The sequence below is a fragment of the Sturnira hondurensis genome, unplaced genomic scaffold, assembly GCF_014824575.4.
Source record: "Sturnira hondurensis isolate 20B ecotype Veracruz unplaced genomic scaffold, ASM1482457v3 Scaffold0007036, whole genome shotgun sequence".
NCBI lineage: Eukaryota > Metazoa > Chordata > Mammalia > Chiroptera > Phyllostomidae > Sturnira > Sturnira hondurensis.
The window spans coordinates 6,598,085-6,624,900 of NW_028079667.1; the positions used below are offsets into that span (position 1 = coordinate 6,598,085).

Consider the following 26,816-nt stretch of genomic DNA (forward strand, 5'->3'; position numbering starts at 1 on the left):
AGCCCTGGGACCCATCTTTATTTCCATGCTTATTTTGTTTATATTTCCAAAATGCAAATTGTAACTCTGCCTGGAAATACTACGAAGTCCTTCCTCACAAACACTGAGAACACAGGAAACTAGTAGATTTTCCACAAAAGTGACTTTCCCCTCCTATGAGACACAAAGATTTCAGAACAGGTCTCAGAAAATAAAATATTCTTTTTTACAAAGTGAAATTGGAGACTTTGAGATCCACCTGAAGGAACAGGAGCAATAACTTAGGAGTCTTTACAGACTTAAAAAAAAAAGTCATATGAAGCCTCTTGAGTTGTAACAGAACTCTATAGAATTTTCTAGAACTTTCTATAAAATACATATAGTCATGGCATCTTTTACTAAGAAAAATTGATGATTTCACCCTGGCTGGTGTAGCTCAGTGGATTGAGTGTGGGCTGAGAACGAAAAGGTCACTGGTTCGATTCCCAGTCAGGGCACATGCCTGGGTTGTGGGCCAGGTCCCCAATAGGGGGCACTCAAGAGGCAACTACACATGATGTTTCTCCCCCTTTCTCTTTCCCTTTCTTCTCTCTCTAAAAATAAATAAAATCTTTTAAAAATTTGATGATTTCATGGATATGTCCTTCGTTCCACAAGACAGGTTAGAGATCATTTTTAATGGGGTTTCTTTCCTATTTGTCCTCCTAGGACACTGACACAAAAATTACATCAAGAGAGGATATTTCTTAGGAATAGATAGAAACTCCCAGCACTGGGCACCTTTCTCCCTTCTCCCCAGGAAACTCTGGCTAGCACAGCTATTAACTCAGATGTGATTGGATGCAAACATTCTACTTTATTTCGGTAGCAGGAGATGTTGCACTGTGGCGCTGGGGGTTGGTACCATTGTCTATCACTCTGAACAGGTAAGAGAATCTTCACCCCCAGAAGCTGGACTCTGCGTCTGCTGTAATCACACTATCGAATGCTTCATATACCCAACTTGCTTCTCAGGTGCCTGGAAAGCATAGTTTGGCTGACTGCCGATTAAGAGTAAGAAAACTTTGGTCAGGAAGGTGGGTCTTCTAAGAAACATCACGAACAGCCTTACTAGTCATTTTCTTTCTTTTCTATGTGTGAAGAAAGTTGAGTTGTTTTGTAATCAAATTCTCTTCTGTGCTGCTCCAGCTTGCGGCCTGTGATTCACCATACTGGTCTTCCTTTTAAGGTCAAAGCACAGAAGGCTAACTTCACAATCTAGATACTTTATTTGAAAGGGACCAAATCCAGTGAACCACAATGAAACCTGAGCACAAGGAATAGAGACTGGGCTTCAGGAAAGGACACAGGTAGCCAAATGTCACCACTGTTTAGGCAAAGGCAAATGAAGGCTCGTGAGCCTGGACAGGATGCTACGGCACAGGCGGCCAGGGACAGCAAGAGCATTTTAAGATGCTGGGCATTTCCAATTTGGGGGAATGGAACAAGAGTGTCTCTAGAGGATGAGGTGAGTGGTGAGACAGCAAGAAAGGTGACTACTAGATAATTTTACCTGGAGCCAGGTCCATGCTGTGCAGACGAGGATCTTGTCTTTGACAGTCTCATAAGTCATGACTATCTCCAGGCTCAAGGACATCTGATCCCAGGAGATGAATATGTTTCCACCACCTTTGTGGCAGCATTTCCCACCAATATGGGGGTCAGATTTCTGGGCTTCCACTCTAGCAAAGCAACTGAAATGAGATTAATGATGTACCATCCACCTACTCCTTGTCCAAGTTGTATTTCAATGAATGAGTTCCTCTAGAAGTGCGTATTGCTACAGAACTCTTTGGAGAAGAACATCTGACATAAAAGTACTTTATGCTTTTAGGGAAACAATGTTCCTGGCAGTAAGTCAAAGTGCATCCAATTAAAAGAAAATATTGATTTGAGAACATCGAATATTTTTTAAAATCATGCCTTCTAAAAAAAAAGTACAAAAATATCACAGAAGGAAGCCTTTCCTGTATTTTTGATGGGGACATGTGCTAGTGGGACTTGAGGTCCCACTTTCTCTTTAAAAGGATAGAATCTGTGACGAAGCAGTGTTAAGCGTTCAGTTCGGAACATTTGTCTCTCAGTTGGTGGAGTAGTTTCTTCAGAAATGACGTGCTATCTTTTCAGTTTCGTGAAATTTACCTCTGCTTTCTTCAGCGGGTATTTAACTGGCAATGAAACATATCTGACAGATTGAAACAGACACCTCAGGACCGTATTTATTGATATATCCCATGGGACAGGACAGTGTATGGCAACAGAATGATTTTAGCTTCCTTGGAAATAAATGCAAAAATAAACCAGGATTTGCCTGTAAGAGGTGTTTTGACAGCCATTTAACATGGGGGTTCTCAAGGCACGTCTATGTCAAGCTTTGCATGTTTTTGTGTGATGTACATTGTTATAGGGCCATGGTTCTCATTAGATTCTGAGAAGACAACTCCAAAGAGGTTACGAATCATTGAGAGTACAAGGTAAAATAAAAGTGAAAGAGTCAGTTAGAAAGAAAAGTGTATTTTGAAAAGAACGAATACTGTGAAATTGAATAATTATGATAGAGAAAGGATTTCTTTCTCCCCATCTTCCTGGGGACCTGGTACTGAGGTCTGGGGAGCCTCATTCTCACAGCCACTGAGGAGTCTTCATGTCTCTAAAGGCAAGATTTACTTTTATGAGTTTACTCATGTGTGACTGAATTAAAGGCCCAGACTCACTGTGTCCAGACATTGACTTGCAAGAATTCAGGAGAAGGAGAACGATGTGGAAGAGAAGGTCTAGTGTCAGAACGGGCTTTCAGGGCACTTGGACCAGTACTGATTCATAATTTAAGTCTGAAATTAGATGATGGAAGAAAATGCATCATGAACAAAATGACCCTTTGTAACTGTGTTGAACTCCATGTCTGCAAGAGGATTTCATCTGACCATAGATATTGACATTAATGTCCTTAAATGTCAAAGAGGTTGAAATCCAAGACTGACACCCTTACCATGCCCAGGCACACACACGAAGCCCAGCTAAAAGAGAAAGAGTGTATTAGGGTTCTCCAAGGAAACAGAACTAACAGAAAATAGAGAGAGAGACAGACATAGGTAGAAGTAGTAATAGAGAGAGAAATAGGGAAAGAGAATGAAAGAGAGAGAGAGAGAGACGGTATTTGCTATTTGCTCTCGTACTCATGAAGGCTGAGGAATCCTAAGATCTGCATCAGCGACCTGGAGATGCAGAAGAGGAAGCGGAGTACTGAGTTCTAGTCCGAAGGCCATCAGGCTTCAGACCCAAGAAAAACTGGTGCTTTAGTTCAAGTCTGAAGGCAGGGAATGACCAATGCTCCAGCTCAAGGCAAAAGAAATTTCTTCTTCTCAGTCCTCTTGATCTGCACAGGTTTCAGCTGATTGGCTGAGGCCCACCCACAGTGGGGAAGGCCATCTACTCCACTCAGGATGTGGTTCAAATGTGAATCACATCCAGAAATTCCCTCCGAGACTGGCTCAGAGTAATTTTTGACCAAATGTCCAGTTCTGAGAAGACCAAATGTCTTCTCAGAACCACCCCGTGGTCCAGTCAACACATAAAATTAACCACCACAAGGAGACTGATCCTTTTCCTTTTCTTATTCTTACTTGAGGACATGCTTTTTGATTTTTGAAAGGGAAGGGAAGGAGAGAGAAGGAGAGAAACACTGATCAGTTGCCTCTCAGACACACCCTGACCAGGGACCAAACCCACCACCTAGGTATGTGCCCTGACCAGGAATTGAATCCATGACCTTTCAGTTTACAGGGCAACACTCCAAACAACTGGGCAAGACTGATTTTTTTAACAGATATGCCAGCTCCTACACATCCAAAAGCCTATTATTATTGTCTTTAAAACGGTCTATTCAGTAAACTTGGCAGTTCTAATAGAAATGGGTGGCCTTTTCTGAGCACTTATGGCATGCCAGAAAATGGTCACACCTCATGGATCAACTCGCTGGGTCCTCGTCACAACTCTGTAAAAAAGGTTCTACTATTCTCCCATCTTACGGATGAGGACACCAAGGCACAGAGAGTCCGAGATCGTGCAAGAAGTAAGGGAAGGAGCTGGGTTTCACGGCCAACCAGCCTTGGTCTTTTTTCCAAAATTTTGCTCCCAACAGCCTTTCATCTTGTCTTCTGCGTTTACTCTGAGTCTGTAAGGTTTCCACGGCTCAAAATGCTTTTCTGTAAGTTTTGTTCAGAAACACAGTCAAGTGCCTATATATTATTTTGAAATTGACTTCTCCTGAAGAGATATCAATATGTGCATATATATATATGTGTGTGTGTGTGTGTGTGTGTATGAAATGTAATTTGCTATCACATCTGCCTATTAAGCCAGTTGATAAACTCTGATAATACCAACTAGAACCTAAGAAGGTGGACCCTCAACTGCTCATCTCACACTCCCTCTAACTTTCAAAAAACAATGGCAAAAGAGAGTTTGGTCAGTGATAGAAAGATGCACGTCAGCGACATGAAAATATTCTTTCCTAACCAAATATGACAGTGAGAAAAGTTAACAAGAGTGATTTCTGGAATCTTCACCAAAGAAAGTGTTATGATTGCCCATGTTACTCTCCTGCCTGTATCCCAAACATACAGCATTAGCAGGTTAAAATAAATTAACTTTTAAAATCACAAGCATGCTAAAAACATGAAATGAATGGTTCATGACTAGAACAGAATACACAGCAGTAAGAGTGAAACATGCATGAGGTCAGGGTCTGCGGTGGGCGTCTCAGTTTTGATGGGGCTTCCATGCTGGGCTGTGGAACCATACAGGGCCACTGCCTTATGTGGTTGGAGGGAACAGAGACAGAGGTGAGTAAGCCTTTGCTGGCATAGGAACAAGAGCTGTGACTTTGCTATGGGACACAGCAAAAGAAGAAATGGTTCTGATCCAGGGACCTGAGGGGTCGGATAGTAAACTATCCACAGAGACACATTAACATGGAGAAAGGAAAAGGAACATGCGTGTGTGTGCATGCAAACTTGCATCACACACAAACACGTCCTTCTCTAGGTGAACTTGAAAACTAAAGCAAGAACAGGGCATCATAAAACAAACAAAAAACAGAAATATTTAAATCCAGTGCAAGGAAGATTATAAAATACAGTACAACTGAAAGAAAATATATAAACTGAAATTTAAAACTAAGCAGAAAAAGGATAATAAAAATAATTTGGCCTAGCCACAGAACTGGAGAGCTGTAACATTGTGCTGAGTGACCCAGAACGAAGCCCGGACAGATGAAGAAACAGGAAGTGTGGGAGAGAAATGCATGGCATGGAGACTGACTGAGACCCTCCCTAGGGGACCGAACAGGTGTCCCAGAAACACAGGAGATAGAGAATGGCAGACGGTGATCTCTGAGCAACAAACGGCTGGGGGACTTCTGGAATTGAAGGAATGAAGAGTCCTCTTCTATGTAACACATGTCAAGTGTCAGAGATAAAGAAAAATAAAACTACAACTAAACAGTTTGTAGAGAAACTGCAGAATATCAAAAAAACAAGACAATCTTTAGAAGTTACAAGGGAGAAATGACAGATTGTCTACGAATGAATAATAGCTGGAGCGATGTATTATATTTTTGACTACATAAAGATTAATACTAACTTAACAGCTTAAAACAACACACATTTCTTATCCCACACCTTCTGTGGGTCACAAGTTGGCATACGGCTTAACCAGTTCTCTGCAAGCCTGCTGCCGAGGTGTCAGCCAGGGTCGGGTCCCCATTCGAGGCCCCGGTGGAGAAGGGTTCACATCCATGCTCTCTCAGGTTGTCAGCTGAGCTTATTTCCTTGCAGTTGCAGGACTCATAGCTACTTGCTTTTTCAAAGCAGATGGAGAGGGAGACTCCAGAGCCAGTCGCCAGCAAGGCGGTCTCATGTAACAGAACATTATTCCAGCAGTTACACCTGTCTCTTATGCCAGTTTTCATTGGTTGGAAGCAAGTTGCCCACACTCAGAGGAGGAGATTCTGCATGAGCGTGGACCCTGGGAGGCAAGACAGCAGAAAGCAACGTAAAGCTCGTCTGTCATAGGTAAAAGCAAGCACCTCATCAGAAACATGTGCCGGAAGACGGTGGCGTCAGATCCTCAAAGTGATGGAGAAAGGAGCTGTCAGTCTGTACCAGGACGAAAGACCACTCAACCCTCACGGCCACATAAAGCCATTTCGAGCACATAAAAACTTAGAAAGTTGACAACCCAGAATTTTATGATGACCCATAAAAACTCTTCCTGAATTTTTAAGGTCAACTGTCTTTAGCAGGAAAAAAAAATGGTAAAATCTGATAGTATAGCTAACTACTAATAGTAAATATGAAAAATGGATCAATTTTTAAAAAGAGCTATGCCTGAAATTCCCGGTGGCAATATGTGTACACGGGAAATGAGAGTGGCAGTGTGTACAGCACGCCCACTTTCTCACGTGTGGGAGGGGCGCAGAGGCACGAGTATGTTACCATGTCATTAGGAAAGTGTAAACAAAATGCATACATTAAGACGCATTTTAGCCAAAAATGAAGAATTATAAGCTGTAGTATTGAAACCAATATTAGGAAAAACAAAAATAAACACAAAATTCAATTCCAGAATAACCGCCTTCACCACCACCGCCAAATGTGTCAATAAACATAATAAATGTAAAATTATTATATTTACCTCTTAAAGTATGAGGCTTTTAAGACAATTAAAACACGTGAACAAAGCTTAAAAATAAAATAATTTTTTAAATTTATGAACTTCCAGGTTCTCCACTGCTTTCGTCAGCAATTTCTCTGACTTCTAATGAATCCCCTGAGGTATTTGCTGAAAATGCAGCCTCGAGGGCCCAGATTGAGAAATGCTGACTCAGTAAACCTGACTTCTAATCCAGGAGTCCACACTTTTAATCAGTTCACCAGTTGTTTCTGAGGAACGGGGTCTGGCTATCAACGCTAGAACCTCAGCTTCCTCAGCCCCAGCTTTGCCATGAGAACCTTCCATCATTGGGTAATCTTACTTCTCTCAGTTTAGCCCTCTGTGATCCCCCCTCCCCCTGGGCAAATGCTACTCCTTTTTGCCACCCCTCCCCCCATGCCCAGTGCTCATTTCCACTGGGGTGTCAGCTTCTTGAAGACCTGATGACCTCTCATCTATCATGTGGACCATTACAGCACTTGCCATGGTAATCTGGAATGTTAGGTTATATCATTTTTTGACTTACGAATCCGTGTCAGAGAAAGCGTGGAAAAGTGAATGAGTTGAGATTGGAGGTAAAAGAACACCAGAAGAAGGAGGAGGGTTGGGAGAGGCGGAGGCTGCTGAGGCAGGGCAGACAGGACAGCAAGAGACCCCCGCAGTGAGAGGGAGAGTGGAGGGCAGGGAAGCCTGGCTGGTCTGGTTATCGCTTGCCAGGCTGCAGGCCTTGGGTGTTAGGTGCAGGGTGCTTGGCAGCCGTTGTTTCTGCAGCAGCAAAGATGAAAGTCAGACAAAATAGTGCAGAAATGCCTAACTCTGACGGCTAAGTCCTCAGGGCTTTATGAGACTTGACTTTCCTCAGACACTGAGGAAAGTCTTCAGCTGAAGTCCATTAAGCAAATTGAAAAGCAGGAGAAAAATAAACATAGATTGATGTAGATAGCAGTTTTATGAGGCGAAGGAAGCAGTTAGTCCTGACAAAGCTCCTGGCCTTGGATCCCCAGCCCTTAAAACTCTTAAGATATTGTTCTTTCCAACAGACCCTGCTGGCAGTCATAAAAGCAAGCTAACAGATTATTTTCAGGACAAAGACGGGGGCTGGTACAAACTAAAATAAAAATATTCTGCACATTGTTTCTTGGTACAGTTCCATACATCAAGCCATTTGTCCTTTGTCCCTAAATAGCAAAATAAGTAATAACTTCAATATATTTAAGAATTGTATGTTCACATTCTGCTTGGACCTCAAATGAAACCGAACCACACTAATACACATTTTCCCCAAATAGAAACTCATATGTTAAAGAATCATTCTAATTCAAATTGTTTTGGTATTATTAGTATATCAAAAAAACAAACCATGTTTATAATGTTCCAGGTCCTCAATAAGACAAGTCTAAAAGACAGTCCCTGCGCAGCGAGGTGCTCAGAGTGCTGCGGCTGGGCCCGTGGCACACGCAAAGACGATGGACAGAGATCTCTGCGTAGACCCCCTTCCTTTCATACGACTTTGTGCATTTATTTTAGACACTGAAAAATAAAGTCATTCCTGGACTTTGTCTCCAAGGCAAGGAATATTCCTCCCTGGGCACTGACTCCGGCTGCACGCGTGTTTCCTCGGGCGCAAGGGCAAAGCCAGCAGTACCTTCTCCATGCCGCAGTCTGTGACAGATTCAGGGGCTGCACCCTTCCCCGCCTTGCTCTGAGGCTGTGGGAGCCCAGCGGGTGCCAGCCCAGCTCTCCCGCAGATTTACAGCGTCCCCTGGCTTCTCTCCAGGACCCGGGGCTGCAGAAGCTTGGGGGGAGGGGAGTGTTGAAATGCAAATTTAGTCCTTGGATTTTTCTAAACTATGTAAATGAGCTTAGAGCGTTTTCAAACATTCTTATATTTTAAAAGACTCAGGCTTTCCAAATTCTACAAAATTTATGATTTCCAATTATCTTCAGCTTTTGCTCCATACTGAACATATATGGAAGCATAAGCAGAGACCTCATATATTTCTAAACAAATAAAGGGGGGAAAGCAAACCTGAGTCATCAAAACCCATTAAAAATGAGAGGTATTGTTTTGCAAAAATGTCACAGTACATTTTTAACAGGAAATAAAATTAAATTGTGCTTAATTTTAACAGATTAAAGCACACTTTCATCTTTTATATGCAGTTAGTTATCAAGTGGAGTCTCTTTAAAACATAAAAGAGCAGATTCTCCCTTAGCCCAAGTAAGTATCTTCCATTAATCTCCCAAAAGACCCTAATCGTCCTGAATCTAGTTGCTGATCTCCGAGTTACTGGGAGACAGAGGTCGGAAGTTTAAGTGCTGAGGGTGTGGCATGCAGCCAGTCCAAGAATGCCTCACAAACCGCCTGCGGCCACGGGGAGGACGTGGAGTTTTGCAACACAGTTTCCTCTGGTATTAGATTGGGGGCGGCACCAGGGGAAGGCAGGAACGGCACCACCGAAATCAAATGGTGCAGGGAGCGCTGCTGGCCAGAGGTCTGCCGGTCTATCCTGGGGTAGGAAGGGATTGGCTGGGAGGTGGACCCACCCGAAGAACACAAAAATTTGGGAAGTTGATTAGTCATATTGGGAGAGCACTAGGTCCATCCCACACTTAAAGCTAATATAATCCCAGAACAAAGAAACACTCTCTCTCTTGCTCGTTCGTGGCTTGCTGCTCAGGACCTACATTCAGATGGTATGCTGGCCTGTCCTCTCCATGGGCCACGTGACCTTAGCAGCCACATTGGCCCTTTGCCTCCAGGAGAGACTCTCTCTTTCTCCCTCTCTCTCCCCAACCTGGTGAAGCACTCCCCAGTGCATTCCCACTGGGTCGTGGGTTCGGGCGATCTTGCAGCTCTAACAGCCACGTGGCCTGTGGCTTTCACGGGCTCTGCACACAGGCTCCAGAAGGAAGCCTGGAGCCAGGCAGCAGCTGCGTACAGGATAAACTACCTGGATGATGGCTAAGCTGCTGCTTGTGGGCTTTTTAAAATGGAGCAGGAACTCTGGTCACTGGCTTTTGTTTTGGTCTTGTTGAGGACGGTTGGACTTCGGCTTTCCTAGAAGAGATGAGCTTTGAGACAAGGAGTCCACCATTCTCCCAGATCACGCAGCACCTGAACAGAATCCTCTTTCTTTTTGCATCAGCCCCCACCTCATGAGTTTGGCTTTTGCGGTGGAAGGCACACGAGGGGTTTTTTATTCAGTAACATCTGGACACCAAAAATCAAATTAAATCCAGTTATCCTTTCTCGCAGAACACAAGAAAGACACAACCAGTTTAAATTCACAGAAACCCCTAACCTCATTTTTACCAATCTTTTAAATATCTTGTTCCTTGAAATGTTTTATGAAAACTGCCTTAAAAATAAGATGGACTGGTTTGGGTTTCTCTGTTGCCTGCCTTTCCACTGGATAGTGGAGATGCTAATACCCAGAAAAATGCACAGACTACGCAGAAACTAGTGATGGGGGGTGGGGGGGGGTGTCGAATACTCCACAAAGCAAGCTACTAACGTAGCTTACTAAGGAAAAATATACAGGAGCAAGAGTTGCCACAAATCAACAACTGAAATGAGAAATAATAGCCTCCTGGAAGGGTCCGTGGTTTGTCACATCCGTGCAATGCTTGTTGGAGTCAATATCAAATACTATTACCGCATCTGGGTCAGCAAGTGGAATTTCCATGCAATCTTGGGTCCTCAGCTTCTCTTATGCAACCTCATTAGTGGCACAAACTCTGCTGTGAAAACCCATCCAGATTTGCAATCCGCAAAAAACATTAAGATGTGCGAGGCAAAGTGTAAAATCCCAGGCCATGGACACTAGGGAGTGGCTGTGAAGTGAGGAGCTGGCTAGGTGGGAGTACCTCGCAGGATTAGGTTGATGACCTGTGGAGGAGAGGAGAAATAGGGACCAGGCTTCTGGGCACTCGGGGGGTGGGGAGAGGGACAGGGCTCTAAGATGATAAAAGGAAAGAAGCTTCTAGGGACACAGACTGCCTTAGTCTATTAGCCTCTTCCCAATGAACGTGTATAAAGGGTGTTGGGCACCGGCCGTAGGTGCTGGTCTTGCTCGGTGGAACTCCGCTGGATGGCGGCTGTGCAGGGAAGGGAAGTGATGGCTGCAGCTGTGTTACAGTCACGTGGGCTAGTTTGTGGAGAGTTGTACGTGTGCAGTAAGTGGTAATTTACCGTTATTTGTTTTGAACTGAGCTTCCATCAATACGTTCTGGTAACTCAGCATTTGTTAAGCTCTGACTAGGTGCCAAGCCCTACAAGGCTCTTTTTTATGGCAAATCACTCAATCACAAATATTCATTCAACATGCATTTACTGAATGCTTACTCAAAGCTAAACTTTGTGCTCCATTTTAAAACGCAGAAAAGTAACTCTTGGAACCTCAGCTTTTTTCTTTTGAAAAAATTGAGACACAATTGACATATGACATTCTATTAGTTTCAGTATGCAATACAGTGTTAACTGCGGTCATCATGCTGGACATGACGTCCCCATGACTCGTTTATTTTATAACTGGCAGTTAGTTCCTTTTCGATTCTCTTCTCTTATTTCTCCTACCCCTCACCTTCTGCCTCTGGCAATGCTAATCTGTTCTCTGTATCTCTGAGCTCGTTTTCTGTTTCCTTTTGGTTTTAGATTCCACGTATAAGTAACATCACATGGTATTTGTCTTTCTCTGTCTGACTGATTTCACTTAGATCAGTGGTGTCAAACTCATTTTCACTGTGGCGGGCAGGTACACCAGCCTTGCTGTTGCCTTCAAAGGGATGAATGTAATGTTAGGACTGTATGAATGTAGCTATTCCTTAACAGTTAAGCAAGAGCTCAGCTCTGCCCCCAGGTAGAAACAAGGTGCCAGGCCGGATAAAACAAGGTGGAGGGCCAGATTCAGCCCTCGGCCTTGTGTTTGCCACCTGTGACTTAGAATAAACCCCTCAAGGTCCATTCACATCACAAATGGCAAGATTTTCTTTTCTTCCGGCTGAATAATATTCCAGTGTGTGTATATATGTAAAAATCTAAGTTTCTTTATCCATTCATCCACCAATGGACACTTAGGTTATTTTCATACCTCAGCTATTGAGAATAATGCCGCAATGAACGCAGGGGCTCAGGTATCTTTTCGAATTAGTGTTTTGGATTTCTTCAGACGAATACCCGGAAGTGGCATTGCTAGTCATATGGTAGTTCTATTTTTAATTTTCGGAGGTACAGTACGAAGGTACTGTTTTCCGTTGCCTGCACACATTGGCATTCCCACCAGCAGTGCACAAGGCTTCCCTGTTCTTCACATCCTTGCCAACTCTTATTTCTTGCTTTTTTGACAACAGCCATTCCAACAGGAGAGAGTGACATTGCGCTGTGGTTTTACATTTCCCTTGTAAGTGGTGGTTTTGAGCATATTCTCATGTACCTGTTGGCCATCTGTGTGCTCCCTGGAAAAGTTCAGATCCTCTGTCCACTTTTTAATCAAATTATTTGTGGTTTTTTTTGCTACTAGATTGTAGGAGTTCCTTATATACTCTGAATGTTAACACCTTATCAGTTATATGACCCCCCGATGTTTTCCTCCATGCAGTAGGACATCTTTCCATTTTGTCAGGGGCGGCCTCAGCTTATTAGTCTGTGAAAGAAGGCACTATCCTACAACATTTCCAGAGCTTCTTCCTGTTAAAAAAATTTCATTTTTGATTGGTTTTATTTTTTGTTTATAAATAGTCTCTCTTTCACTTATAAACTTCACGAATCCAGATTTGTTCCTGTGATTTTTCCTGAATCTAAATTATGCATTGGAAAGGTCACCAGACAATTTCGTTCTGACCACTGGAGCCTGCCAGCATTGGGAATGGAGATAAACGTTAACTGGAATTTTAAACACATGCTTACAAATTACTGCAAACCTCAGATACAATAAATAAAAGACAGCAAAAGAATCAAGATCCTGAGAATAATTCCTATAAAACTTCTTTCCCACTTAATAGCAGCAACCTAATCAGGATTCCAGCAGAAACAGGGCCCTTCTTCGGAGGGCCCAGCTCAAGGCTAAACGTAGTTCAGTTGGTGGCTCATCCCCAGGTTATCTGGCTTGTAGCTGCAACCATTTGGCCACTGACAGGAGCCAGTGGTTCTATGCCTGCTAGATTTCTGGTTTTCCTTATTTTGGGAATGCACAGTTGGATTAAGTGATGGAAAAAGTCATGCCACACAGACATTTTCCTTTCAAAAAGTTAAGGAGAGTTCAGCCACAGTGCAAGTTCTTTCTGCATTTATCTTGGACTGAAAGAAATTGGAAATGGCCACAACATGACCTGCTGACCCACATGAGAGTCAAAATGAGGAAGGTTTGCAAATACGATGGCAGCAAAATAGTCTGCAAACGGCTGGATGTTTGTGGAGGGAAACGGAACAAATGCAGTGGGAAGGACTGGCCATGCTCACACACACACACACACACAGATTCTCCTAACAGTAATCAACACACAATCAACAGAAATTCCTGGGGTGCCACAAAGTTTAGTGACCATGTGTTTCATGGAGTCATCAGTATCATCCCACTGTCCTGAACCACGCCAGGATTTTGGAGTGCTTGGAACACTGGAGACCTTTCATTATGCAGTTGGCAAACGTTAAAAATGTCAAGAAATAAAAACCATAAGGGGGATCCAGTGCAAAATTAGCGTGGCATGAAAGACACACGAAGAAATCATACCCTGTCTGTGTGTGTGCCTCCAGGCAGGGCAGCGTGCTCCTGGGGGTGAGCTGTCTGATCCAGCGGTTTTCGACTTTTTCCATTGGATGGAACACATGCACTAATTATTAAAATTTTGTAGCACACCAAAATACCAATTTTTATCAATCTGACAAAAATAGGTATAATTTTGATTCATTCACACTGAACGGCTACTGTTGAGTAGGCTGTTGTCACTTTTATATGTGACAATCTAAGGGAAGAGAGGACAGTGCCCCTGACGAGTCAGGTATTGCATGTTTTAAAAATTCTTGTGGCACACTGGTGTGCCGCAGCACACGGGTTGAAAATCGCTTGTCTAATCAGTCTCAAAAGTAGCAATTCTTAACATTCTGTAAGTCTTCTGATTCCTTTAAAAACTAGGTCAGATTTAGAGTTTATCCCCAGAGAAGTACACAGGAATATCTCCCCTTTCCCCACAATTACAGATTTTCAGATCTCCCGAAGCCTTGAACTAAGAACTACACCCACTGGTTTAAAGTCACCGCTGCTGTTGCCACCATCGGGATGACGAACTCTGCATTTGACGTGTCTGTGGCGGTTGCTCCGTGGAGGGAAATGTCCAAGATGAGCAGCTTGAATCTTCCTACTTGAACTCCACTCTCTGGGTCCTCATCTCATTTTACACGCTCCTGAGTACGAGAATGGAGGGTAATGTATCCATTCATTCCTTTCAGCTTGTTGTAATAAATGGCAGTTTGGATGCTATAGAATATCACCAATGGGGTTGCACTGTATTAAGAAATTGAGTAAGATCAGACTATATGAAAGTTAACTATAGTAGAAGTTAAGTGGTTAAACTTATTAAAATGTGGGCTTTAAATAATAGAATCTTTGCAATAATTTGTAAAGAGAAAAAGTGATTCTGAGAATATTGTGTTACACCTTTGCTGAGTTTCCATTGGGCAAAGTAGTTGAAAGAGTTGTTATGTTTAGAGATTAATCTCTTTTTTGTACAATAAACCAGTTTATTGTGTGTGTGTTTTTCTAGCACCACTAAGCAATTCTTTAATTCTCAGCAAACATTCACTGAGTGGCCTCCAACTTCAATCAGTTGAGGACTCGAGCCCATGGGACTGTCCCCCACTCTGGTGCCAATCACAAGTCAGGGTTGTTTCCTATGCTTCTGACCAACAAGCTGTAAATGAGCTCTCACAACCCTGTCTTTGGTTTGGATTAATTTGCTAGCAGGTCTCACAAAACTCAGGAAAGCAGTTCAGTTACTAGATACTGGTTTATTACAAAGAATATTAAAGGACACAAATGAACAATCACATGAAGGTATACATAGGACAAGGTCTGGGAGGCCCTTGTCATAGGAGCTTTTGTCTCGGTGGGGTTTGGGGTGCAAACCCTCCCAGCACATGGATGCATTTTAGTTCACTAACCCAGAAGCTCTCCAAACACCCTTCTTTAGGGGTTTTATGGCAACTTCATTACATAAGCACAAATGATTAAAACATTGGCTTTTGGTGATTGAACTCAACCTCTAGCCTTCCCCTGCTTCCTTGGAAGCTGGGGGTGGGACTGAAAATTCCAGCCTTCTAATCAGATGGTGGTTCCCCCAGCAACCAGGCCTCATCCTTAGGTGCTTTCCAAAAGTCACCTCATTAACATAAACTCAAGAGTGGTTGAAAGGGGCTTGTTATGAATATCAGGACACGGTCATCACTCACCACTTAGGAAATTCCAAGGGTCTTAGAAGCTCTGCTCCGGAAATGGAGGACCAGATCAAGTACATACGTCTCTTTATAAATCACAATATCACACGTATTTGCTTGTTTTCCATTTATAAGTGGCTATTAGTGGTATGCTAAACTAGCACATTTTTTAGACTGTTTTGGAATAATTTTAGATTTACAGAAAAGTTTCACAGATGATACAGTCTCCACATACCCTGTACCCAGCTTCCCCACCATTAACATCTTACTTGTCCACAGTACATTCTCAAAAACAAGAAATTAACGTCATTACGGTGCATGAACTACAGGATTTATTCAAGTTTCACCAGATTTTTCTAATATCCTTTTCCTATTCCAGGATCCAGTCCAGGACAAATGTGGTCATCGTATCTCCCTCAAGCCCTCCGGTCTGTAGCAGGCTCTCCGTGTGGGTTTTTCATGACTTGGACACGTTGGAGTGGCACCGGCCACGTACATGCTGTACAGGTCCTTCCTTTGGGGCTTGACTTACGCCTTCCCGTGATTCGACTGGGGGAAGAAAGCACAGAGCTGAAATGTCTCTCTCATCCCATTGTATTATGGAGTACACAGCATGACTTCATCACTGGCGAGGGTGGGGTCCACCAGATTTCCCCACTTAAATAAAGTTACCATTTTCCCCTCTCCAGACCCAATCAGAAGCAAGTCAGCCCCTACCAAAGGGAAGGAGAATTAAGCTCCACTTCCTGGAGAGAGGTTTGTCTACACATACATACATTATTAAGAATTCTTCTCTCCATTGACCCAGCAATTCCACTCTTGGGAGTATACCCTAAGAACCCTGAAACACCAATCCAAAAGAACCTATGCACCCCGATGTTCATAGCAGCACAATTTACGATAGCCAAGAGTTGGAAGCAGCCTAGATGCCCATCGGTAAATGACTGGATCAAAAAACTATGGTACATTTACACAATGGAATTCTATGCAGCAGAAAGGAAGAAGGAACTACTACCCTTTGCAACATCATGGATGGAACTGGAAAGCATTATGCTGAGCGAAATAAGCCAGGCGGTGAAAGACAAATATCATATGATCTCACCATTAACAGGAATCTAAACAAACCAAACAAGCAAGCAAAATACAACCAATGACACTCAAATATGGAACAGGCTGTCAGGGCCCAGAGGGGAGAGGGGAGAGAATCATAGGGGAAAAGGGGATGGACTCACATGAACAAGTATAAAAGACACATGGACAATAACTAAGGGTGGGGGGTGGAAAGGGGAGGGAGGCGGGGAGCATGGGGTGGGGGGCGGGCAGGGTTGGGATTATAAGACAGAAACCTGTACTTGAACAAGAATTAAATAAAAATTATATTTAAAAAAAAAGAATTCTTCTCTCCATATTTATTTCTTCATATCAGTAAATACTCCCAGATATTTATTTTATTCTCTGACTTAGAATCTGATACTGTAGTTACTTATCTTGTTGCTCAAATAGTCCCAGTTTGGCCACTGGGAGCCTTTCATTTTGGCTCCTCTTCCCCTCGATGTATTGTTGCCCCTTGTCCCTCGGTCTCCCCTGTTGAGCTCTTCGTTAGCTTCTAGCACTAAGCAGATGCTCCAGGCTCGTCCTGCATTTTCCATGCCCCAGTTTGGAAATCAGCCAATTTTCCAAGCAATCTTGGTTTTCTTTATTGGAGAACGTTGCTCTAAGGAATATCTGGGTGCTCATTGTGTTCATTGTTACTGATGCCATCTCTTCTAGGTACTTTCACAAAATAGTTAAGAAATACATTTATATAAACTGACCCATGTATACACACATATCTGTATCATTTCTCTATCTACCAAAGCTGGGAGATATATTGTAGGGGACTGGTTTGTTTTGGCCCGGTAAATGTGACTCAGCTCTGTATGGAAAACCTACAGAAGGTGAAGTGGTGGGCAGGAGCCAGACCTTCAAACCGAGTTTTCCCGTGGGAATCAGGCCTAGAAAATGCATATAGACTGTTATGGCTTGCTCTTGCTAAAACTCCATCACCCTGGTCTAAAACAACAAATGTGTATTATCTATCTTCAAGGTAATTTCCAAAGCCTCTATGTGTTCTCCCAAGGACAGAGCTAATGAGCTCATTGCCATTCCCCTCTGCATGTTATTTTCACTTCCTTGATTGTACCTAGAATGTAGACAATAATGTTCTATGTAATAGATAATAAATCTTTCTCTGATGTAAGACCCCAGGAAAACAATAAAAGCCTATCTAGGCAAGGGTCAGGGTGCTGTTGTCGCCTGTGCATTCATTCTCGCCATCAGTCACAACAGGTGGACTTTGCTGGCCGGAGTCCACCACAATATATATGTATATATATATATTTGACATATACAAGATTTATCTATCAATGATATCAAAGTCAGGGAAATAAATATAGGTATATGCGTGTATATGTATATATGCATGGATGTATATGTACATGTGTGTATCTATCTGAAAATAGAGATAAGTAGATAGATAGCTAAGTAGATAATCTGCAACTCTAACCCAAGACCAAAGGGCTCATTCCAGTATTCCTCTTTTGTTTATTCATAACTTCTTCCTCTGACAGTGTGAAATCTGGCTCCCGTTATCTGTAATTTATTTATTTGTTTGTTTAAACCTAGTATACATGCAAAGTAGTCTCAAAATCACTAGCTCTACTTCTGTGAAAAACAAACTTACTAGCTAAATTGTTGTATTGTTATACAAAAATTGTTTGTCTTCAGACTTAAATATCTACTCAAAGCACTGTTGTCCAAAGTTGCCTACACGAGTAACTCTTTTCCCCACTCCGTTCAATGAGATTACATTATACATTTGTAATATAGTTAATTTTCTTTGTCACAGTCTGCATTCCATCCTGGGATTCTGGTTGGTTTTTTTATAACTTGCATACAACAAAGTTTATTATCTGTGGTGCACATTTCTGTGGGTTTTGACAAATGTATAGAGTCATGTATCCACTACCACAGCACCACAGAGAATAGTTCCATGGATCTACAATGTCCCTTGTGAAGACCCTTTGCAGTAGACTCCTCCCTTAGCACCTGGCAGTCCCTGATCTGGTTTGTACCCCATACTCTTACTTTTTTCATATGTAGTCTTTTGGTTTGCTTCTTTTTTTTTAATTTATTTTTTAATTTTTAAAAATATTTTTATTTATTTATCTTTAGAGGGGAAGGGAAGGAGACGAGAAAAATATCAATGTGTGGTTGCCTTTTGTGCGTCCCCTGCTGGGAGTTGGCCTGCAGGGAACCAGCCTGCAACCCAGGCATGTGCCCTGACTGGGAATCGAACCGTGATCGTGTGGTTCATAGGCCCGAGCTCAATCCACTGAGCTACGCCAGCCAGGGCCATGCTTCTTTTAATTAATACAATGCATTTGACATTCGTTCATGTTGAAATCAGTAGCGTGTTTCTTTTATTGCTAAGTAATATCTCATTGAATGGATATACTATGGTTTGTTTATACATTCTCTTGTTGAAGGACATCTAGTTGCCTACAGTTTTTGGTGGTTATGAATAAATTAATTAACTTTTTAACATTAGTTAACTGAATTTTTGTGTGTGAACATTATATTTTTTACTTTTCTGCTTATCTTTTTATTGAATGTATTGGGGTGACATTAATAAAGTTACATAGGTTTCAAGGCTATGATTCTATTATACATCATCTGTACAGTGTATTGTGTGTTCACCACCCAAGTCAAGTTTCCTTCTACAACCATTTAGTCCCCCTTTCCCCTCACCCACCTCTCCCCACCCACTCTTTCCTCTGGTGATCACTATAGTGTTATCGAAGCCAAGGAACTTACATGTATGACCCATGGACATGTACTAAAGGGTTGGGGGGATGCTGGTAGGAGGGAATACAGGGTGGAGGGGAATAAAGGGGGGAAAATGGGACAACTATAATCGCATAATCAATAAAATATATTTTAAAAAAATTTTAAAGATTCTACATCTAAGTGAAATCACATATTTGTCTTTCTCAGACTGGCTTATTTCACTTAAATAATACTTCCACTCATCCACTCATTCACCGACGGTCACTTGGGCTGCTTCCAAATCTTGACTATTGTAAAAATGCTTCAATGAACATGGAGGTGCATATATTCTTTCAAATTAGTGCTTCAGGTTTCTTCGGATATATTGCCAACAGTGGAATCTTTATGTCAAAGGGGAATTCCATTTTTAATTTTTTGAGGTAACTCCATATTGTTTGCCATAGTGGCTATACCGGTCTGCATTCCCACCAAGAGTAAATGAGGGTTCTCTTTTCTCCACATCTTTTCCAACACTTGTTGTTTGTTGATTTATTGATTATAGCCATTCTGACAGGAGTGAGGTTATATCTCATTATGGTTTTAATTTTTATTTATCTGATGATTAGTGACATTAAGCATATTTTCATCTCTATGTCTTCTTCAGAGAAGTGGTCTTTTAGGTCCTTTGCCCACTTTTAATTGAATTGTTCAGAAGGTTTTCTGGTGTTGAGTGTTATGAGTTCTTTATAAATTTTGGTAGTTAACCCCTTATGAGATGTATCATTGATTAATGTGTTCTCCCATTCACTACATTGTCTTTTCATTTTGTTGATGGTTTCCGTTGCTGTGCAAAAGGTTTTTAGTTTGATATAGTCCCATTTGTTTATTTTTTATTTTGTTTCCCTAGTCAGAGGAGATATATCCAAAAAATATATTGCTATGGGTAACATCTAAGATTTTAACACCTTTGTTCTCTTCTTGGATTTTGAGTCTAAAATTTAAGTCTTTAATCCATTTTGAGTTTACTCTTGTGTATAGTGTAAGAAGGTGGTCTAGTTTCATTTTTTCACATATTTGTCCAACTTCCCAGCACCACTTATTGAATAGACTATCTTTATCCCATTGTATGTTTTTGCCTCCATTATCAAATATTAATTGGCATGGGTTTATTTCTGGGCTCTCTCTTCTGTTCCATTGAGCTGTATATGTTTTTATAGTAGGACCATGCTATTTTTATTATTATGATCTCATAGTGTAGTTTGATATTAGGTAGCATATTTCTTCCATCTTTGCTCTTCTTTCTTAAGATTACTGTGGTTGTTTGGGGTCTTCTGTGGTTCAACATAAATTTTTGGAACATTTTAGTTCTGTGAACATAATATTCAATTCACATGGATAAATACCTAGGAGTATGATTGTTGGTTTGATTGATAAGTTTATGTTTAACTTTGTAGGAAACTGCCAAAGTGCAAAGAAAGAAGATCAATCTATAGATCGAATCCATAAACATGGTATATATTTCCTTTTTTTAGATCTTCTTGATGATTTTATCTGTTTTAAGATTGTCAGTATATAGATTCTACACATATTTTGTTGGATCTAAGCTTGCTTAATTCTTCATGCTATTTAACAAATTTTAATTCTCTGTTTATTGCTGATATATAAGACAATTAATGACTTCCGTATATTTATTTTATATACTACAAACTTTCTAAATGTGTTTTTAAAGAAAACAGGGACACAATCTGTCCCTGTATTCTCACTGATTAATAACATTCCTAATTCAAAAAATTTTGGAAAATATGTTTGAAAACTAAACATATAAAGTATCTCATATGACTAACAGTTCTTAGCAGGGAAAAAAACCCAAAATAGCTCCTAAACACAAGAAAAGATGCTCAACCACCTTGACATAAGGGAAATAGAAACTGAAACTATACTGAGAAATCATTTTCCATCTTGCAGATTGGCAAAAATGAAAGAGTTCAATAGCATAGTTCCTGGCTAGGCAAAGGCAATCTTCCTTATATGAGCTCATGTAGAAGGCCATTTGGCAATATCTAGCAAAAGTACAAAAACAATCTGAAGGAATGCATCCATTTAGATATTTTTGCAAACATGCAAATAACGTGTAAGATTATGAATTGCAGCATGTTTAGAATAGAAAAATGAAACAATTTAAATCTATATACTAAGTTGACTAAATTTGTTATCTTATGCAATACTGTATAGTCATAAAAATAGATCTTTAACACATATTATCAAATTTTACAAAGTAGCCCTGGCTGGTGTAGCTCTGTGGATTGAGCGCGGGCCTGCGAACCACACGATCGTGATTCGATTCCCGGTCAGGGCACATGCCTGGGTTGCAGGCCAGTTCCTGGTTCCTGGTTCCCGGCAGCGGATGCATGAGAGGCAACCATACATTGATATTTCTCTCCCTCTCTCCTTCCCTTCCCCTCTAAAGATAAATAAATAAAATCTTAAAAAAAATTACAAAGTACAGAAGCAGTGTGAGAAGAAAAAGGACATAGTACATTTATATATTATTATATATATATATATATATATATATATATATATATATATATTTTATATTCCTGGAATACATAGCTGCATCATTGGTTACCTCTGGGGGAGGCAGCTGGGTGCCCACCCGAGAAGGCTGAGAGGAAAGTGTTTTACTATTCTTTTTACACTTTTGGAGTTTTGAAATTTGAGATTAAGAATCAGATCTTACATCTGCACATTTCCAAAACTGTAAGAGATGGTTTCTCAAACTTTCAAAATCTTTCAAAAGGAAACATTGGTGGTTTTGAAGCCATTTGTTAAAAATAAGAGACTGTCATAATTTCCAATTAACTTGGAAAGAGAAATTAACATCAGGAAGAGACTGATGACTGAAAAAACAAAAATTATTAGGTAAATTTCAAGAAAACATTTGCATAATTGGCAGACAGAATTTAAGGATACAATGATTATTGTTGCAGAGTCTAATAAACTTCTGCTTAATCTGCATATCACAGTGAGAATCACTTTGAAAGGTGCCATTAAATCTGAGCATGAAAATAAAGGGACCCTAAAACTAGCTCTTTAATTATTGATCCAAAACTGTTTAACTAAAGTTTTCAGTTTTAAAGTTTAACTAAAGTATGGGATAGGATAATGAATTCTATTCAATCATGTCTATCCCACTAAAATTTTATTGATAATAACAATTTAATTATAGCCAGGCATGTTGGGCTGTTAATAAAAAATTTAAGTGTTAATTTCACCTCTGTCTCATCCATTTTGAATTTTAGTTTGCTGTTTACCTATAATCTTAGTAACACTAGTGCGGAGGTACATGGGTGTGGCCTACCTACTGCTCAACTTTGTGGGTGGGATTTGTGGTCGGTTTGGACACAGATGCTGCAGAGAAGAGCACTCCCTTGGATGGCAGGTCTGGCTGAGCTGAGTAGTAAGGAGGCTATTGAGGGAGAAGAGGTAGGAAGGCCCAGACTGTCGTTATCCCCTCAGTCCCAAGAATGGAATTCTAGGATCTCTAGGCAGTTGGAGACAAAAGAGCCAAGAATTCTTCTTTCTCTAAGGCTCTATAGAAAGGGTCTTGGTTAAAGGCAGGATCCCGTCTGCATGGGAAGAATCAGGAATGTCCTCATGGGATGCAGGAAACCCATGGGAGATGCCCAGCACTAACCGAGTAAGTAGAACAGTGTTTCTCCCACAAATTCACCTGAGCAACGCCTTTGGGGCAGACCTCAGGAATCTGTCTTTAATAAAACCTACATTACTCTGATGAGGTCACCTGCCCAAAGGACCATCAATGTCAACCCCTGGCTTGAAGGGTGTAAAACACTGTGCTTGGGGCTGCCATCGCTGTGGGGTTTTGTATGGTTTGATTTCATTTGTTTCAACCCAGTAAGATTCTAAGGCAGGAGATGGAAACCAATTTAATGGATAAGCTCTGCATCTTATACCTTGTTCGTCTCCCTCTCAACGCCTGGCCCAATACTAGGGCACAGCTCAGTGCTGTATACCAGGAACTTTTTCTTTAGAGGGTCAGATTACCTTTTAGGCCTTGTGATCCCTACAATCTCTAACAAAACCATTCAGCTCTGTCATTGTAGTAAGAAGAAAGCAGCCGTACACAATACATGGCTGAATGGGCAGAGCTATGCTCCAATAAAAGCAGGTGGGTTTTGCTGATCCTTGCGTTCCACATACCCCCGATGACATGTGTTTACCTTCTTTATTGTGTAGTTACTTTAAGGCCCCTCAGAAACTCTCCCTCTAGCTTTGCCAAACACTCAGCCCTGATTTTAGCTTCACCTGTCAGCTGGGGAACCTGAGGAGAAACCTGTAATTTTAGAAATTTCAAGGCAGGTGCAGAAAATGATATGGTAGGGAAATATGTAAGAATATCAGATTTGGTATCGCAAGCAGTTATCAGGAATTTCCCTCCACTGCCATCCCAGCAAGGTCCTTACGCTTGGGGAAGACAGATTACTTTGGTAGAGGAAGCACTTCTGGAAAGCTAGGGCGTGACGAGGGACGGTGCTGTTGATCCTAATCCCACTTTAAACAACTCCCAGAGGGCTCCTTTATGGCCCTTCTACTCCCAGCACCCTACACTTTCCTCTTCTTGTGACCCATCGTCCTCTGTCCCCCTCCTACTCATCAGTTGACACCAGACTTGTAGGAGGCCCCATGAAACAGTGGTGGAGTGGTTCCCCAAATATACTGGCAGTTCTGATGTAAGACATATTTTTGAATGAATGCTCCCACATTTGGAAGAGCATCAAGAAAAAAGAATGGAAGAAAGCTCAGGTGCTGAAACTCCTCCCTTCTCTCAACCCTCAGACGGTAAATTTTGAAGTTGTCTACCCAGACCCTTGTATATTTCCTCTGTGGCTGGAATTAGGTGTCTGTTTCTACACCTACAGGGAATGCCTGGCTCTTTGCAGTCTGTTTCTTTTCTACTCATAAAATTAATGAGAATCCTAGAAATGTATCACCCTCCGTGGTTCCCAGCTGGGTGGATCCAGGAGGACGGAACTCTTTGCTCGCCTGATCCTAGGAACAGAGCATGTACTCGAAAGTATGCATTAGGCAAAGAGCTGTACTCACTCCTTCCCCGGGCTGGGTCCTCTCTGTACTTCGTTGTTCCCTGATTCTGGCCTTCAACATCTGTGGCTGGTGGATTTTGAAGTTCTCATTGGTGACAGACTTAACCTCAGGACAAAGCAAGATTGTCTGACCTGGTCTTCTAATTTTTGACAGGTTCTGCCTTCCACAGGCTCCAGGATGAAGGCTGCCAGCATCCTGGCCCTGATCAGCTGTCTGGCCACAGTCACTGAGCCCAAAATCTACCCTCACTGTAAACTGGCAAAGATATTGTTGAGGGCTGGCATGGACAATTTCCAGGGCTTTAGCCTTGAAAACTGAGATTTCTCCCTTCCTTTTCTCTTTCTACCCTTGATCTCACCCCACCAAATGTCAAAGGCCCCTTCTAGGTACACTTCCATTTATTTGCTCCCAGATTTCCCATACTCTGCTCCACCAGGGATGGCCACTAGGTGCTCACATGTTCCCATCAACTGCTCCTCCCTGGGGCCCCACTGCTTTACCACTGCCCCTCATGCCCCAGCTTCTGGAGTCCTGTACCGACGACACCAGAAAGGGAAGGAGAAAACGATGCCACCCTTGCTGGTATTGTGGGGGTGGGCCTGACTTTTAGAGGAATCCAGGTAAGTCATTGACTAGGTGTGGAGTTTTAGATGTGCATCCCTGCTCGTCATGTGCCCCCACCCCCACCCCCGGTTGTGCTGCCGGCCCTGACCTTCCCCGGCGTTTGCTGGGAGCAGAACATTGTTGTAGCATATATAAGGGAACTCTCTCCTAAGAGCAGGGTTAGAAGAAACAACGCCTTTCTTTCTCTGGCATTTCCAACTTTTCCCTTCTAGGGATCTGCATGGCATCCTACGAGAGCCGCTACAACACCACAGCTCAGAACGTGCTGAAGGACGGAAGCATTGACTACGGCATTTTTCAGATAAAGTTACATGTGGTGCTGATGTGCGGAACTGGAAGAGATGAACTACTGTCATGTTGCCTGCTCCGGTACGGTTTCGATTCTCATCCTCAGGGGCAGAGCCAGGAAAGCTGTATCCACCCATTTTCTGAATTAACTAAAATTTGCAGTTCAGATGTGCAGTTAGGTCTACACCAGGCCAATAGATTATTCAACAGTTCCCCGAGGTGACATTCTGGATCCTGTGGCCTAGTCAACAGATGACTTATTCCCTCTAGGATAATTTTTATAATGCCCACCATGAAGACAGTGGGACAGACAAATGACCTTTTCATGGATAGAGATAATAAATATCTTCAGTAAAAAGGAGGAAGCTATTTGTCAACCAATTTCCATGAGCAATTCTCTCAAAGGATGCAGTCTATGCTTCTTTGTGCAGAATGAGATGTATAAATACACTTCACATCACATTTTTAAATGATATAAATAAAGCTATAATTCACTTCCAAATCTTCTACTTTAATAATTTAGGAAATATAGACATGTACCTGCTATTGAGGATAGCAAGACAAATCAGATATGAATTCTGGCATTAGGGAAAGAATCCATGTTTGCAACATTACCAGCATATGCGGGTTGAATGGTGTGGGCTTCAGAGGAAAGAGATATTATTAAGAAAATCATGAAGTTTTGCAGACATGGTGATATTTGATCTAGGACTTGAAGGGTAGATGAGATTTGGATGTTCAGAGATGGAGCGGAGTCATCCCAGGAAGACAGCAAAGGCAGAGAGGTGCACGTGGGGATGTTGGGCATAAACGGGGAGAGGCGAGACATCTGTCCTCTCTGGAGGGACACGACAACAAATAATAGGACATGTGGTTGGAAAGGCTGATTACTCACTGACCATAAGGGACCTTGGGAGCCAAGCTAAGGAGGATGTTCTGATTTCTGCCTGCAGTAGGAAATCAATAAAAGTTAGTTAATGAAGCATTGTTTTGGAAAGATTGATCTGCAAGCAGAGTGTGAGAGACATTAAAGAAGATACCATTTAGGTGCTTCTGCCATTGCTGAGGTGAGAGATCAAAAGACCTGAGGATGGTCATGGATGAGGGCATGGAGAAGAGACTGATGTAAGAGGTATCCAGTAGCAGAACGACAGAACTGGTACACGGTTGTCTTTTCTGAGTTCCCGCTAGAGTGTAAGTTTAATGAATGCAGGAGTTTTATCTGTTTTGGTGATTGATGTGTCCTCAGTGCTTAAAATGGTACCTGGCCATTGTTGGAGATCAATAACTATTTATTAAATAAATGGATGGTGGGAATGAGAAGCAAGAATGGAGACAAAGACTCATATAGCAAATTCTTTAGGAGCAGGAAATAAACTTTTAATTTCTCTTTGACATATACAAGATGATCAGTACATATGTTTGAGTGTATAAATGATTGAACAATATGTTAATTTATCTAGAAAATTGTCCCTAGGCCTGCATGAATACAGGATGCTCACTACCTTCAGAGGCAGATCACCTGATCATTGCTCAGCCCTTACTTTGGAACATGCTTCTGTTGGACCAAAATCTATATTCATTTAGCTTATTTCCATTAATTCTAGTTTTTCCTTCTGAATTTCTTCAAAGCAAATTTGTTCTATTTTATACATAAAAAGTTATTAAATATTTGAGACATATTTAGTAGACATTTCTCATATTCAATTTTGTATCTTCTGGGCTAAAACCTTCATTATCTTCACCTTCCTGTAGGTATGACTTTTAAACCCCTACTCATCAAGGTCAATCTCATTAGCACTCCCTC

The 26,816-nt window shown here is 41.6% G+C and overlaps 1 protein-coding gene across 1 annotated transcript in view; it reads left to right on the forward strand.

Moving 5' to 3' along the window:
• The first annotated feature begins 6,968 nt into the window (after window positions 1-6,968).
• Window positions 6,969-26,816, forward strand: part of LOC118990440 (lysozyme-like protein 1) — a 34,823-nt gene continuing 14,975 nt past the window's right edge. The window contains 4 exon segments of the mRNA XM_037051075.1: window positions 6,969-7,219; window positions 24,251-24,413; window positions 24,934-25,024; window positions 25,026-25,090. Coding sequence (XP_036906970.1) covers window positions 7,193-7,219; window positions 24,251-24,413; window positions 24,934-25,024; window positions 25,026-25,090 — 346 coding nt within the window. The 5' untranslated portion in view covers window positions 6,969-7,192.